The following is a 13,318-nucleotide window of genomic DNA, read 5'->3' as shown; positions in this document are numbered from 1 at the left end:
CAAAGTCTTCACTGAGCTTCTCGAATCTTCGAGAAATCCACGATCGACGAAAATCCGGTAACCGCAACTATACGCAAACAATCAAAAAACTAGACAAAAGACCAAGAAAAAGACCCTATTTAGACTAAATAATAGTGCCATTAAATAGATCTCAATTTTACGGAATTAATGGAAGTGGAACGGAGTCAATCGGACGAGCGGTTGAAGAGATATGGATTTCCTAAGATTATTTGGATTTTTTGTCTAAAGGAAAAGGATTTATCAAATCCTTTGGAAAAGAAAAGGAAGGAGGGATGTCATTTAGACTTACTTGGGCGGCTTAGGCGCGGCCCAAGGGGTCATGCGCAGCGCGGTCAGGCCATTGGGCCGGCGCGGGCGCGGGTGGTCGACCCATTAGGGGCGCGCGGGAGGGGGAGGCCGACCGGTGGACCGGGTGCACCTTGCGGGGTCCCGGGTAGGGCCCGCTTGTCGGTGACTGGGTTCACTGAGGGAAGGGCTCACGGGAGGGGCGGCGATAAGGTTTGGTGGACGCGGTTCGGGCGCGTGCGCCGGGTGGAGCGAGGCGCGATGGGCCCACGTGCAACCACATGGCGCACCGTGGTCTACGCGCGCACGTAGGGGGAAGCGAGGCTAGCCGGTTTGACTCGGTCTAGCCGAGTTGGCACCGACGTGGCGCCTACGCAGCGGCCACGTGGGCCGGTGAGAGGAGGAAGAAAGGGGGCCCGGCCGAATGGACGGCGGACGGCGGCCGAGTTCACCGGAGCTTGTCGCGATGATTCGAGAGAGAGGGAGCACACCGGAACGATGAGATGGAGGAGATAGAGTGCGCCACCGGCTCGGATTCACCGAAGGGAGACCGGCGACGACGAATTGCGGCGGCGCTCGCCGGCGGCGAGAAAAGGGGCAAACGGCGGAGGGGCGACGAGGATTCAATTCGAGGCGGTGGAAGCATCTCCGGGGTTCAAGGAGTCCGTTTCCGGCGTCGGATGGGGCGGAAGAGCACCGAGGAGGGCCGGCGACGAGCAGCGGCCTCCAAGAGCGGGCGGCAACGGCGGCGAGGCCATACCGGGCGGCGGCGGGTCTAGGGGCGACGTCTACGCGCGTTCGGGAGTGCCACCGAGCTATCACGCAGACTAGAGGGGGCGAGGGAGAGCAAGGAAGGGGAACGGGAGGAGGCACTACCGAGCTGGGCGGGCAGTGATAGGCGGTCGACGGCACGGGGCGAGCTCTCCGGCCTTGGACGGGGAAGGGGAAGAAGAGGGGTGGCTGGAGTCTTATTCGGCTCCTCGCGCGCCGGCTTCTAGGCACGCGCGATGGCGAGGAGGCGAAAGCGACGAGCGGCAACACGGTAATGGCGCGACGGCAGTGGAGGGGCAAGAGCAGAGAGAGAGCGGGGGGCGGGAGTGGCTTGGCTTTTATAGGCGGAGAAGAGGCGGTTTGGGAGGGGGAACCGACATAGGGCGGTCAAGGCGGCAACTGGCTCTGGTGCTAGGGCGCGGCTGGTGGCCACGGGCGGCAGAAGGAGACAGCGGCAGAGGCCGGGAAAAGGAAAAAAGGGTGAGGAAAAGGGGACTCTGCTCCTTGCCCAAAACTGGATGAGGGACAAAGGGAGAGAGAGTGGGGGCAAGGAGGGAGAGGAGCTCTGCCTCCATTGTTTGGAAGGACGCGGCTTGGAGCAGCGGACAGGGGGTGACGCCGGTGGTGACCACGGAGGTCTCTGCCTCCCGGTTTTGGATGCTAGCGGCGTGCAGCGGCAGAGCGGCAGCGTGCGATGCAGCTGGAGCCAGGGCAGTCGGCCACCGCGCAGGAGCGCGCGCGCGGAGCGCGGGCGCGGGTTCAAATTGCGGCAGCGGGAGTTTTGGCGCCGAGGTGAGAAGAGGGAGAGAGCTCGGCTCGGCGATGGCTCACGCGCACGCGCGTGTGGCGCACGTGCGGAGCGAGGGAGGAGAAGGCTGAGAGAGAGAACGGGCCGAGAGAGATGGGCCAAAGGAGGGAATTGGTCCATCCAAAATAGAGGGATGCAAAATAGACTTCTTCCAAGAAACTGATTTGGAGAAGATTTGAACATGGAATTTGACTTGGACTTCTGGATTGGGATCTGGATGAGAGGAAGGGTCTAGGAAGAGATCAAAAGGGGAAAATTTGGATATTTTTGGGGTCGGGCGAAAATTTGGCGAGGATTCAAAGAGAGGACTTGAATTTTGGAATTTGATTTGGAGACTTGAATCGGAATTGGAATCTTGAGGTGGACGATTTTGATGGCGACGAGAGTGAACAACAATGGAGATTGAATTGAGATCCATGACACGACTTAGACTCACACTCAAAGAACGAAATTTTCGCAATTAGGGTTTTGCCGAATTAGTTTTTAACGTCTCACGAAAAGCGGAGCGTTACAGGCCGCAAGCTCACCGCCACCTAGCTTCTATCTCCGATCCGTGCTGTAAACTTGCCACCGAGCTTCACACGTCACCAAGGAAAGGGGTAGCAGGTCTGGCGAGCTCGATGGGGCAGTGGGTGATATATGGAGATGGCAACGGTGGTTGTGAATCGAGCGAAGGAGGGAGCGATAACAACGATGGATTGGCTAGGAGTGGTAGACTAGTTGTCAGCAGCGCCGATTCCATGGGGAAGAAGAGAGGAGGATGTGGAATAGAAAGCGAAGAAATGATGGGTGGATCCACGTAGGTTGACATAATCATATACAAGATATTTGTGGGTGGACTCAGGGACGTGTTTTTTATTTGGTTTCTAGCAATGAAGTTCTCATTGTAAAATGTTTCAACAGAAGTATAAATTAAAATAGTTTAGGAGCTGATTTGAAAAATATAGTGTTGAACTGGAGGCAAAAAATGGATTATGAGCCCCTAGAAATACTATGCAACGTGAAATGTGTATCTTTTCAGTGGCTTTATTTTACATGGTAATACCTATTGATCATATGTGAAATGGTTTGAATTATTTCTCCTTGGCCTCAACCACGATGACAACTTGACAAGGCTCCAATTAGTGAGGTTGAACACTAGTGCACTACAAAGTGATATTTCTTCCGTTTCAGAATGTAAGATTTTCTAACATTACTCATATTTATATAGATATTTATATAGATGTTAATAAACTTAAGTATATACAGTGTCTAGATTCATTAACATCTATATGAATATGAATAATGCTAGAAAGTCTTACAATATGAAATGGATGGAGTAGTTGTTTACTTTCTTCACTTTAAAATAAAGCAACCTAGCTAATATTATATTTCTAATTTATTTTATTTTGAGATGAGACGAGTGGATGCCAGAGGCTGCAGTGTGTGGGTTAGGAGAAAGAAGAGTACGATGGATCGTAGGATTGAAGTTAGATTGAAATCCAAATGTATGTACAAGAAAACCGCGTACATGTAATTTATTCATAAGATACATGTATTGTAGTATCTCTTAGCATCTCTATGATATAGATGGTCTTTTAAAGACAACGGCAGATATGAGCAGTATTGAACTTCACTCGATCGTGCTGCTCCAGTGCTGCTCGGATCTCGACGCCTCGTTGGCGCGCTAGCAAGTACTCCCTCAGTCCCAAGTGCAATTTTGTACGGTTTATATATACAAAGTTTGACAGTTCGTCTTATTTAAAAAAATATATAATATTTTTATTGTTATTAGATGATAAAATATGAATAATATTTTATGTGTAACTTTTTTTTATTTTTTTATAAATTTTTTAAATAAGATAGATGGTCAAATATTGAACACATATACCCACGGCTGTACTTATTTTGAGATGTAGGTAGTAATAACTTTAAATACTTGTACTCGTAGTCGGACTTGAATCCCTCCCGATTTGTTACTGATGTGCGAAAAATATTCGTACTCGCATCTCGCGGTACGATCCGTCATCGGTGGAGGAAAAGAATAGTACTGTCAATATTTTGATAGCAGTACAACTAGCAAGCACTACTAATTTTTTGGTAAATATTGGCATTATCAATTCTGAGACAAATTTTATAATACAGTAAAAAAATTCTAGATCTATACTTCAATGAATCATCAGCTTTACCAACCATATATGATCAAACTAAACTATCACATTTACTGTTTAAACTAAACTATCACATTTACTGTTTAAACTATAAAAAGTTAGTAGGATATTGTTTTAGCATCAATCCAATGCAAACCAGTACTCCTACTCTTAATTCTTAAGGGACACTCCTTGATTATTAGAACAAATTTAATAGTAATAGTATAGTCAACTACTAACTTCAAATTATCTATATTTAATTTAATAACACATTTATATAATAGTTATCTACTACATCATTAATATATAATCTCACATCTCACATATACGTAATGTTTTGGAGTCTGTATCTGGCTATAAATCTTTAACTTATTTTTCTTCTCTCTTCTCTCTTATTTTTTTCGCACGTGTTTATAGCTGATTTATAAAGTAGTACTTGCTCTTGGCATCCACAATGTATGAAAAACCAGGTAATAAGCATGGAAAAGACCCCTACTACCTGGTAAGAAGCATTATGGAAGTGATAAACAACAACAACCAGGTCATAGTCCTATTGCCGGCAATAAAAAATAAACTACAATATTGATACAGTACTATATGGTAACATGATGCTGAGAATAGATGCTTTCCAATAAGAGAGTCCCACCTTATTTCCTAGTCCTTACACAGATACATTGTGGACTCTATGATGTACTACTACCACCTGCTCTTGGTCCCACTCATGGCCCCACACTACTATCAAGCTCGGCAATGAGGTTGCCCTTTTATGGTTACAAAGAAGGAAAAAAAAAAGTGGAACAAAGCCTCGGAGGCCGGAAGCATCTAGACTCGCGGGGCCATTTGACCAACCGAAACTCGACGGCCCACCCACCAACCACCACCACCACCACCACACCCGCTCCTCCTGCTCCACCGCACTCTGCAGTCCGCACCCGCGCGAGGCTTCCGCTCCGCTCCCCTCCGATCCGTGGCCTCCTCATCGCCCCTATTAAACGGGAACCCAGCCCGGCGTCCCCTTCTCGGCTTCCTCCTCCACCATCCATCCATCCGCGCGCGGTGCGTAGTAGCGAGAAGAGAAGGGGGGGAGGGCAAAGCGATGGCTCCGATGAAGCTGTACGGGTCGACGCTGTCGTGGAACGTGACGAGGTGCGTGGCGGTGCTGGAGGAGGCCGGCGCCGAGTACGAGATCGTGCCGCTCGATTTCTCCAAAGGCGAGCACAAGGCCCCCGACCACCTCGCCAGGAACGTACGTGCCCACCGCCCCTCCCCTCGCTCGCTAGTTGTTTCCTTTCTTTTTGTTACGATTTCCCTCAGTCGACGACGAGATATGTTGTTTCCATGCCCTCACTTTCAGTCAACGGGAGCGATTTTGCTGCGGCCGCTAATATCTTGGGACTTGGGAGTTATCACCCAATAAGAAGTCTAGGAGTTCTACGATGAGGCGTTTAGGTTTAAGACGAAAATAAAATATGTTTAAGAAGTACTGTGTTCCAAGTAGACATATGAAAGAGGTATATATAGTTTCTTCCGGTAATCCTTCAATACCACGAATTTTGGGTTCTGTCATCCACAGCGTAGACGGTAGTAATCCTTGCTTCAGCATCAAACCACCCTTTCTCCGCCCCCCCCCCCCCCCCACAAGGCTAACATCCTCACTTCCTGCAACCACCACCGACGCTGCCACGTACACACAGCACTATGGTATGTCATGATCATGCTATATTAGGCTACCATTTTGATGATGTCGTATTCGTATAGCCCTCAAGTGGAAGATCTGATCTGTCCATCTTAGATCGAATGGCTGATGTTGACCCAAAGAAATTATGGTGTGCTTCTCTGACTTGCTCCTGGGATTTAGACGATCTCCAGTTTTCTATTTGAGAGGTTTGTTTGGATGGTGCCCTGACCTGAGCGCTCTCACTGGCATCCAACCACAGGCCACCAAAATCGGACGCCTGTTCTCAGGGTGTGAACCAAACAGGCCTTGATGATAAATGTGCGCAGCTTTAAGTTCAAGAGTATGTAGCAAGATTTGGGTGGGTGAACTGGATCAAATGTGGAAAAGTTTATTGTTTATATCCGTTCAAAGAACAGAAATTTGTAGTTCTTCTAATAAACTGTTCGAGAGAAGGTGAACTGGATCAAATGTGGAAAAGTTTATTGTTTATATCCGTTCGAAGAACAGAAATTTGTAGTTCTTCTAATAAACTGTTCAAGAGAATTGCTAATAAGAATCGATTTCCTGCCATGTTAATTTGTGAACTAGTTACTCCTGATCTCCAAATCCATTTGAGAGAAAGGGAAAGGGAAAAGTGACTGGAGTGAAGGAAGCTATAGGTAGGCAAAGAACAAACAAATGCCTCCATTTAATTTTCTGGGGAACAAAGGAGGCGTGATAATTAGGTGATGAGGTTTAGAATTTAAAAGGAGGTAGTAGATGACCACTTGTCGCTGCCAGGTGTTTCCTATAGTAAATATTGTCTGGTAGACCGTACAGTATTGTTTGAGGAGAAATTTTTTTAATCAACTCTGCATGCTTCATCAGCCTTATCCTGACCAATATAAATTTGCTGGCTGTGCTCTATTACTTCTAACATTTTCAGTGTCCAACTTATGGACTTTTTGCCTCTTCCAACCATTGAACAGAGGAATAGATGGGAATGCCATCTTTTACACGTTTGTTATACAACTAACCAGATGCCCATGCATTGTAATGGTTTCTATTTTTCTAATAAATATGTCGTATTTTTTAATTTGAGAACTCCTAAAATAAATATAGTTTTCAACCAAACATCAATCCATAAAGGACATTATTAAAAGTCACATGCACAAATATCAACTTCTTAGATAATCCTGGCAACTCAAAGAGGTGGTAGGGGCTGGCACATTTCACCACCGGCACCACCATTAGCTTCCTTTATATTACTCATGTTTGATGGTGATATATTTATATGTGTATGCTTTTAGTTGGTTTGTGATGTAGCAATTTAATTTTTTACACTTGTTACCATATGTCACCTTTCTGGAATCTGTTATGTCGTGAGTGAAGGTCCCTATCCATAGGATTATCTCACCAGCATAACTTTGACAATAAATACATTTGTCGCACTTGGGGGATAACTATGACATTTGTTTGCTAAACTCATTGTTTCTTGTGATATCCTCTGCAGCCCTTTGGTCAGGTGCCGGCTTTGCAAGATGGTGACTTGTTCCTCTGGGGTATGATGCTATCTCTTGGTGTTGTTTTATCCTTTTTTCCCCCTCGTAAATAAAGGGAACTGATGCTTTAGCTGATTTTTCTTTCACCGTGGAAACTATCATGCCTCTTTTCCTAACATATACTAACAACGCTAGCACATCCTCACATGACCTTTTTTCTGGAAGCACCTGATTCAGTGTTATGGATATTCTTTATTAAAGGATAAATGAGTCCTTTTTTTTGCCGGGTTGGCCAAAAGAAGCGACCAACCAATTGCATTAAGATTAAAAGGAGGTGTCTACAAAGATAAAAGGAGTCTGCGAAATTCATTAATACATTATGGTGAAAAATACAATTAATAAAAAAAAGGAATAGCCAGGAGGAGGCTAGGTATCTTGGAATTAAGAAGAAAAGGTTCAAGAAATCCCCGAGGAGAAAATTTGCCAGATTCAAGATTCAAACCCAGGTGGGCTGTGGGAACAACCCTGCAACAAACCACCTCACCCAATGAAAAGTACAATTCATTGCCATCGCGAACTGTCATTGTGTTGTCAGGGTTAAGGTTTTTATTGGTAAAGTATTAAGAGTAACCAAACTGAGCCTTTTAGTCATGCACCATAGTCTCATGGTCGGGATGGTCTCAAACTGATGAAGCAATAAATTTCTTTTGAAGAATATGATGAAACAATACATACTATTACTGCCAATTACGAGTTCAAGCCAATGCCTATAAATCATGTTTATAATTTTAATTCCTACGACAGGCATAGTATTGCAGTTTTGGGCCAGTCTCTTAGAGTAAGAGACCACTGTTGAGCATATGCCTGTAGAATCTTGGTCATTTACAAATGTTGTTTTTTTAACCATAACTGATAGCTCTGTCTAATTTCTTCTTGTTAGAATCACGTGCAATTTGCAAGTATGTATGCCGCAAGAACAAACCAGAGCTGTTGAAGGATGGCGACCTCAAGGAGTCAGCAATGGTGGATGTGTGGCTTGAAGTGGAGTCCAACCAGTACACTCCTGCACTGAACCCCATTCTTTTTCAGTGCCTAATCCGTCCGATGATGTTTGGGGCACCCCCCGACGAGAAAGTTGTTGAGGAGAACCTTGAGAAGCTGAAGAAGGTGTTGGAGGTGTACGAGGCGCGCCTGACGAAGTGCAAGTACCTGGCTGGAGACTACATCAGTGTCGCGGACCTAAGCCATGTGGCTGGCACTGTATGCTTGGGGGCTACTCCCCACGCATCCGTGTTGGACGCATACCCGCATGTGAAGGCCTGGTGGACTGACCTGATGGCAAGGCCGTCTTCCCAGAAGGTGGCTTCACTGATGAAGCCTCCTGCTTAAGGTAGTTGTTCTAGGCACAGGTTTGTCGTCCATGGTCCACAGAATAAGCTGAGGTGTGCCCAGTTGGTTGCTCGTTTAAGGATTTGTGTTATTATGTGTGTCCTGGATGTTGAATGTTCAAGCAATCAGGATTGTGTTGTTATGCTGCATATGATCCAACCTAAGTCTTGTACTGCTATGAGCATTCTTGTGCTCTGGCCTTCGCTCTTGAGAACCTTATAATAAATTCTGCTTTTAGTCACCTAGCCCTTGGTAATTTTTCATTCGTCGATTCGTTGATCATGTTTATGAAGTTAAAATTGATACAATTCTGGAGTTTACAGAATATCATCGGGCTTTAACTTAACAAAGTGAAAGTGCAAGCAATTGTGTGCGTTTGTTTGTTGTGGAATTAGATAATCTAGAACAAGGGGGAAGAGATTTTTCATGTGTTACAATATACTACTCCCTCCGTCCCATAATGTTGCAACCTAGAATGGGATGAGACTCATCCCATCCTAGGTTGCAACATTATGGAGACATGTCCAGATTCGTAGTTCTAGGATGGGTCTCATCCCATCTTAGGTTGCAACATTATGGGACGAAGGAAGTACATGATTCTTATGTTGGAGATATTTGCCACATGAACAGGCCTGGTGACTTCTGAGTTCTGACTTGGTTGAGAACTGATAAACCAATTAGTGTTCCTCCATCAATTTCTCGATCTTGGTTTTGTCACTTTGTGCATCTGCTGGAAATTAGCAGTCCCCGAATGTAGTAGTGCAAAGCAGCCTGAGCTGAAAATACAGATAGAACAGCTGATGAGTGATGATTGACAGACATCACACGCGGACGTTCAATTTATCCCAGCATGTGCAGGATACATGTTAACTCCCTAACCTTTTCCTTTTTCTTCAAAAGAATGTGCTACTATATACCATACTGTGTGTATACATAACTTTGCTTTTCGAAAAAAAAAAAGGAGGGGGGAAAAAGCTCAAGATTATCTGGTAAGCACTACCACTCACTGTCCACCACGAAGAACACAAGTACAGCAAAGCTGCCAGAGCACGGCACAGCACACAGGTGACGGCTTTGCAGCTCGCGACTTTGCAATTGCATGCCTTTACTTTGGGCGACGCCGGCTCGCAAACCCGGCCTAAACAGCGCCGTTCGTCGCGCGGCCGGGGCAGCAGCTACGCGCAAAGGCGACAGCTCGCGGAATGGTCGGAAAGCGCGATAGAATCGGACCAGCCCGTCGGTGAGTGGTGACTTGCCGTTTTCGCCAATAAATAAAGAGAATGAGAAGCTAGCCAACTACTCCTACAACCAGCAGCGCAGTTACACCCAAACCAGCAGCATCGACGATTCGCCGAGCTAGGGGCAGAGGCAGAAGTGCAGAACGTACACGCGTGGTGAGCAGAGGAGCAATGGCGACTCGGCTTCTGCTGCTGCTGCTGCTCTTGCTCGGCATGTCGCTGAAAGGATCAGGTGAGTGAGCGATCGAAATGGCTAGCTACGTAGCGGGTATATCGTTGTCACGGGCCGAGCTCACACGACGCGCGCGTGCGGTGTGCAGAGGGGGCGTGGTGCGTGTGCAGGCCGGACGTGGCGGAGGCGGCGCTGCAGAAGGCGCTGGACTACGCGTGCGGGCACGGCGCGGACTGCGCCCCGGTGACGCCGAGCGGGTCGTGCTACAGCCCAAACAACGTGGCGGCGCACTGCTCCTACGCCGCCAACAGCTACTTCCAGCGGAATTCCCAGGCCAAGGGCGCCACCTGCGACTTCGGCGGCGCCGCCACCCTCTCCTCCACCGACCCCAGTACGTTTCTCACCTCAACTCTGCTAGTACCTTTGATCTTCGATGTGTTTACTTAACACGATATTATTCTGTTTATGTTGTGCAGGCTCAGGAACCTGCAAATACCCTGCAACCGCAAGGTGATTAACCTTCAACTTTCAATGGCCAAACTCAAACTGAATAAAATTAGCATCTGTGCTTGGAAGATGAACCCATGATTCATGAACTGAAGCATTTTCCTTTTCACATGTTCTTGTGCAGTGCTGCAGGGACAAGCACCGGAACCGGCACGGCGGGTGCAGGCACAGGCACCGGTACAAGCACGAGCACGAGCACGAGCACTTCTTCCCCGGGCTCTTCAACTGCAGCCACGGGTACGCCGATCATGGGAGGGACCTTCGCTACGCCGATCGGCGGCGGCGCGTCTGGGCCGACGACTAGCGCCTTGAATCCTGACAGCAGCGAAGCACCGTCCCCGTCCCTTGGACGTCATCTTCTCCTCACGTGCATTGCCTCCATGCTGCTCTCTAATTTTCTTTTGGCGTAGTAATTTGGCCGGAAAGTAACGTGAACTGAAGCAGCATACTGTGGGAGAATGGAGATTTGGCTTTCCTTTTCTGCTTTGGAGCTTGTCGCGGCCTGTTCTTTTTCTTTACCAGAACTGCAGGTCCTGGGTGTTTACACCTGTTGTACCAGTGCCCAGTGAACTGGCCGTTTGCATCATGGCATGTTTAGTATGTTATCGTGCTAGTGTCAGCACATTCTCACTGATATTATTGAATTTCCTACTCAGTACTCAAGTAAATGCCTTGAAATTACAGTGAAATCATTTCAAAAGGAGAGATCATACTAACTAGGTTCGAGCAGATTTGGTCCAGCCCAATTTCAGGGCACAAGTTGGGCCGAACCACTCCCGAGCAGAAAGTTAGTGGGCTTTTTTTTGCTGGACCGGCCCATGAACCCAAGTCGTGTACTCGTCTGCTGGTGTTTTTCGCGCGATGAAAGCGTGGGGAAACCCCGCGTCGTCGCTGCCGGGTCGCCATGTCCGAGCTCCGCGTGTCGAGAGCACGAGCCACCTCCGGACTCGCCGCGATCCACTTATTCCTCGCTCCCAATGCTATGCATGGCCGCATGCTTCTTCTTCTTCTCCACGTCCCCGGCCTCTCTTCTCGCTCTTTCTCTCCCCTCGTTTCTCTCTCCCTCTCTTGATCTGTGTGCGTCTTGCGCGCGTTGTTTGGGCGAGAGCTCTGGCGGCTGCGCGCGCGGGTGTTCTCTTCGTGGCGAGATCGGCGTTGATGCGCGGCGCGGCGTGGCGGTGGTGGGCGTGCGTGCGATGAGGAAGCTGTGCCCGAACCTGGACCGCGACGACTCGCTGGACACCGTGCTGGAGGTGCCCATCCCCGATGAGATGCTCATCAACGCGCCAGGCACCGACAAGCGCCGCGGCGCCGGCGGCGCCAACATGCGCGCGTGGCTCAAGAACCAGGCGTTCGACCGCGCCACCGTCGGCGGCCCCGCCAACGCAACCGCCGAGCTCCAGCTCTTCCTCAACGTCGTCGGCTCGCCGCTCATCCCCTGCCCCGTCCCCCACGACCGCGCCTTCAGCCGCTCCATCCGCGACTCCTCCATCGTAAGCCACCGCTCCCCTGCCCGCGTCGCGCGCGCGCGCGTCCATGCATGCTCCGCTGCCGGTTGGTTCTTGACGCGTTCATCCCCCTCCTCGTGTGTGTGCGCGCGTGTGTGGTCAGCAAGCGTCGACGGCCAAGTACATCATGCAGCAGTACATCGCGGCGACGGGCGGGCAGGCGGCGTTGCAGGGGCTGCAGAGCATGTACGCCGTGGGAAAGGTGCGGATGTGCGCGTCGGAGTTCCACCTCGGCGACCAGAACGTGACCGCCGCGCAGGGCCGCGCCGAGGTCGGCGGGTTCGTGCTCTGGCAGAAGTGCCCCGAGGTCTGGTACTTCGAGCTCATCATGGCCGGCCACAAGATGAGCGCCGGCAGCGACGGCAAGGTCGCCTGGCGCCAGTCCGCCGCCGAGAACTCCCACGCCTCCCGCGGCCCTCCCCGCCCCCTCCGCCGCTCCCTCCAGGTCGATCGCACTTTGCTCGCCGCCGCGCCGCCGCTTCCCTCCCTCTCAACGAGCTTCGATATCACGATGCAGGGGCTGGACCCGAGGTCGATCGCGAACCTGTTCTCCGACGCGGTGTGCATCGGCGAGAAGATCATCACCGGGGAGGAGTGCTTCATCCTGAAGCTGGAGGCGAGCGCGGCGACGCTGCGCGCCCGGAGCGCGGCGGCGTTCGACATCATCCACCACACGGTGTGGGGCTACTTCAGCCAGCGCACGGGCCTGCTCATCCAGTTGGAGGACTCGCACCTCCTCCGCATGAAGTCCGGCAAGGGCGCCCGCCGCAGCGAGAACATCTTCTGGGAGACCACCATGGAGTCCACCATCTCCGACTACCGCCACATCGATGGCATCAACATCGCCCACGGCGGCCACACCGCCGTCACGCTCTTCCGCTACGGCGAGGGCTCCGTCAACCACAAGCGGAAGCTGGAGGAGACGTGGACGGTGGAGGAGGCCGACTTCAACCTGTACGGTCTCACCACCGACTACTTCCTGCCGCCCTCCGACCTCAAGAAGGACATCGACGAGAAGCGCGCCGGCTGACCCGCCCGGCTAGAATAAGATCCCATGCAGGCCTGAATTTTGGTAGAGGTGGCCATAGGTGTATGGGGTTTGTTCTTGATTCCTTAACATTTTTTTTCTTCTTCTTTTCTTGTCTAATTGCAAAGTAATTCAACCATGATCCAGGAATAAAATTACTTAAAAGGGTTCATTTTTTTAGGACAAAGCATGGCTGCTGCAAAAATATAGGTGGATAGGAGCTTGACTGTTTCTGTTTTTAAAAGCTATTGTAAGAACTGTGATGCCATTTATCATTTGAATGATTCAAACGTTTAATTCTGGA

General features: G+C 49.4%; 3 protein-coding genes across 3 annotated transcripts; all 3 read left to right on the top strand.

Annotated features, from left to right (window-relative positions):
* The first annotated feature begins 4,846 nt into the window (after window positions 1-4,846).
* On the top strand, window positions 4,847-8,909 carry LOC4326887 (probable glutathione S-transferase GSTF2). The gene is made up of 3 exons (NM_001406289.1): window positions 4,847-5,260; window positions 7,185-7,233; window positions 8,114-8,909. The coding sequence occupies exons 1-3, from the start codon at window positions 5,111-5,113 to the stop codon at window positions 8,560-8,562; spliced, it is 648 nt and encodes a 215-aa protein (NP_001393218.1). The 5' UTR covers window positions 4,847-5,110; the 3' UTR covers window positions 8,563-8,909.
* Window positions 8,910-9,860: 951 nt separating this feature from the next.
* Window positions 9,861-11,113, top strand: LOC4326886 (PLASMODESMATA CALLOSE-BINDING PROTEIN 3). Its single transcript, XM_015759157.3, has 4 exons — window positions 9,861-10,032; window positions 10,121-10,363; window positions 10,449-10,482; window positions 10,604-11,113. Exons 1-4 carry the CDS (start codon window positions 9,972-9,974, stop codon window positions 10,887-10,889), a joined length of 624 nt encoding a protein of 207 aa, XP_015614643.1. The 5' UTR covers window positions 9,861-9,971; the 3' UTR covers window positions 10,890-11,113.
* Window positions 11,114-11,221: 108 nt separating this feature from the next.
* LOC9269364 (uncharacterized) lies at window positions 11,222-13,289 on the top strand. Its single transcript, XM_015759145.3, has 3 exons — window positions 11,222-11,972; window positions 12,091-12,432; window positions 12,505-13,289. Exons 1-3 carry the CDS (start codon window positions 11,298-11,300, stop codon window positions 13,015-13,017), a joined length of 1,530 nt encoding a protein of 509 aa, XP_015614631.2. The 5' UTR covers window positions 11,222-11,297; the 3' UTR covers window positions 13,018-13,289.
* Window positions 13,290-13,318: the final 29 nt, after the last annotated feature.

This window comes from Oryza sativa, chromosome 1 (assembly GCF_034140825.1).
Source record: "Oryza sativa Japonica Group chromosome 1, ASM3414082v1".
NCBI lineage: Eukaryota > Viridiplantae > Streptophyta > Magnoliopsida > Poales > Poaceae > Oryza > Oryza sativa.
Note: the sequence above shows the minus strand (reverse complement) of the source record. Positions and strands in the feature narration are given on the sequence as shown.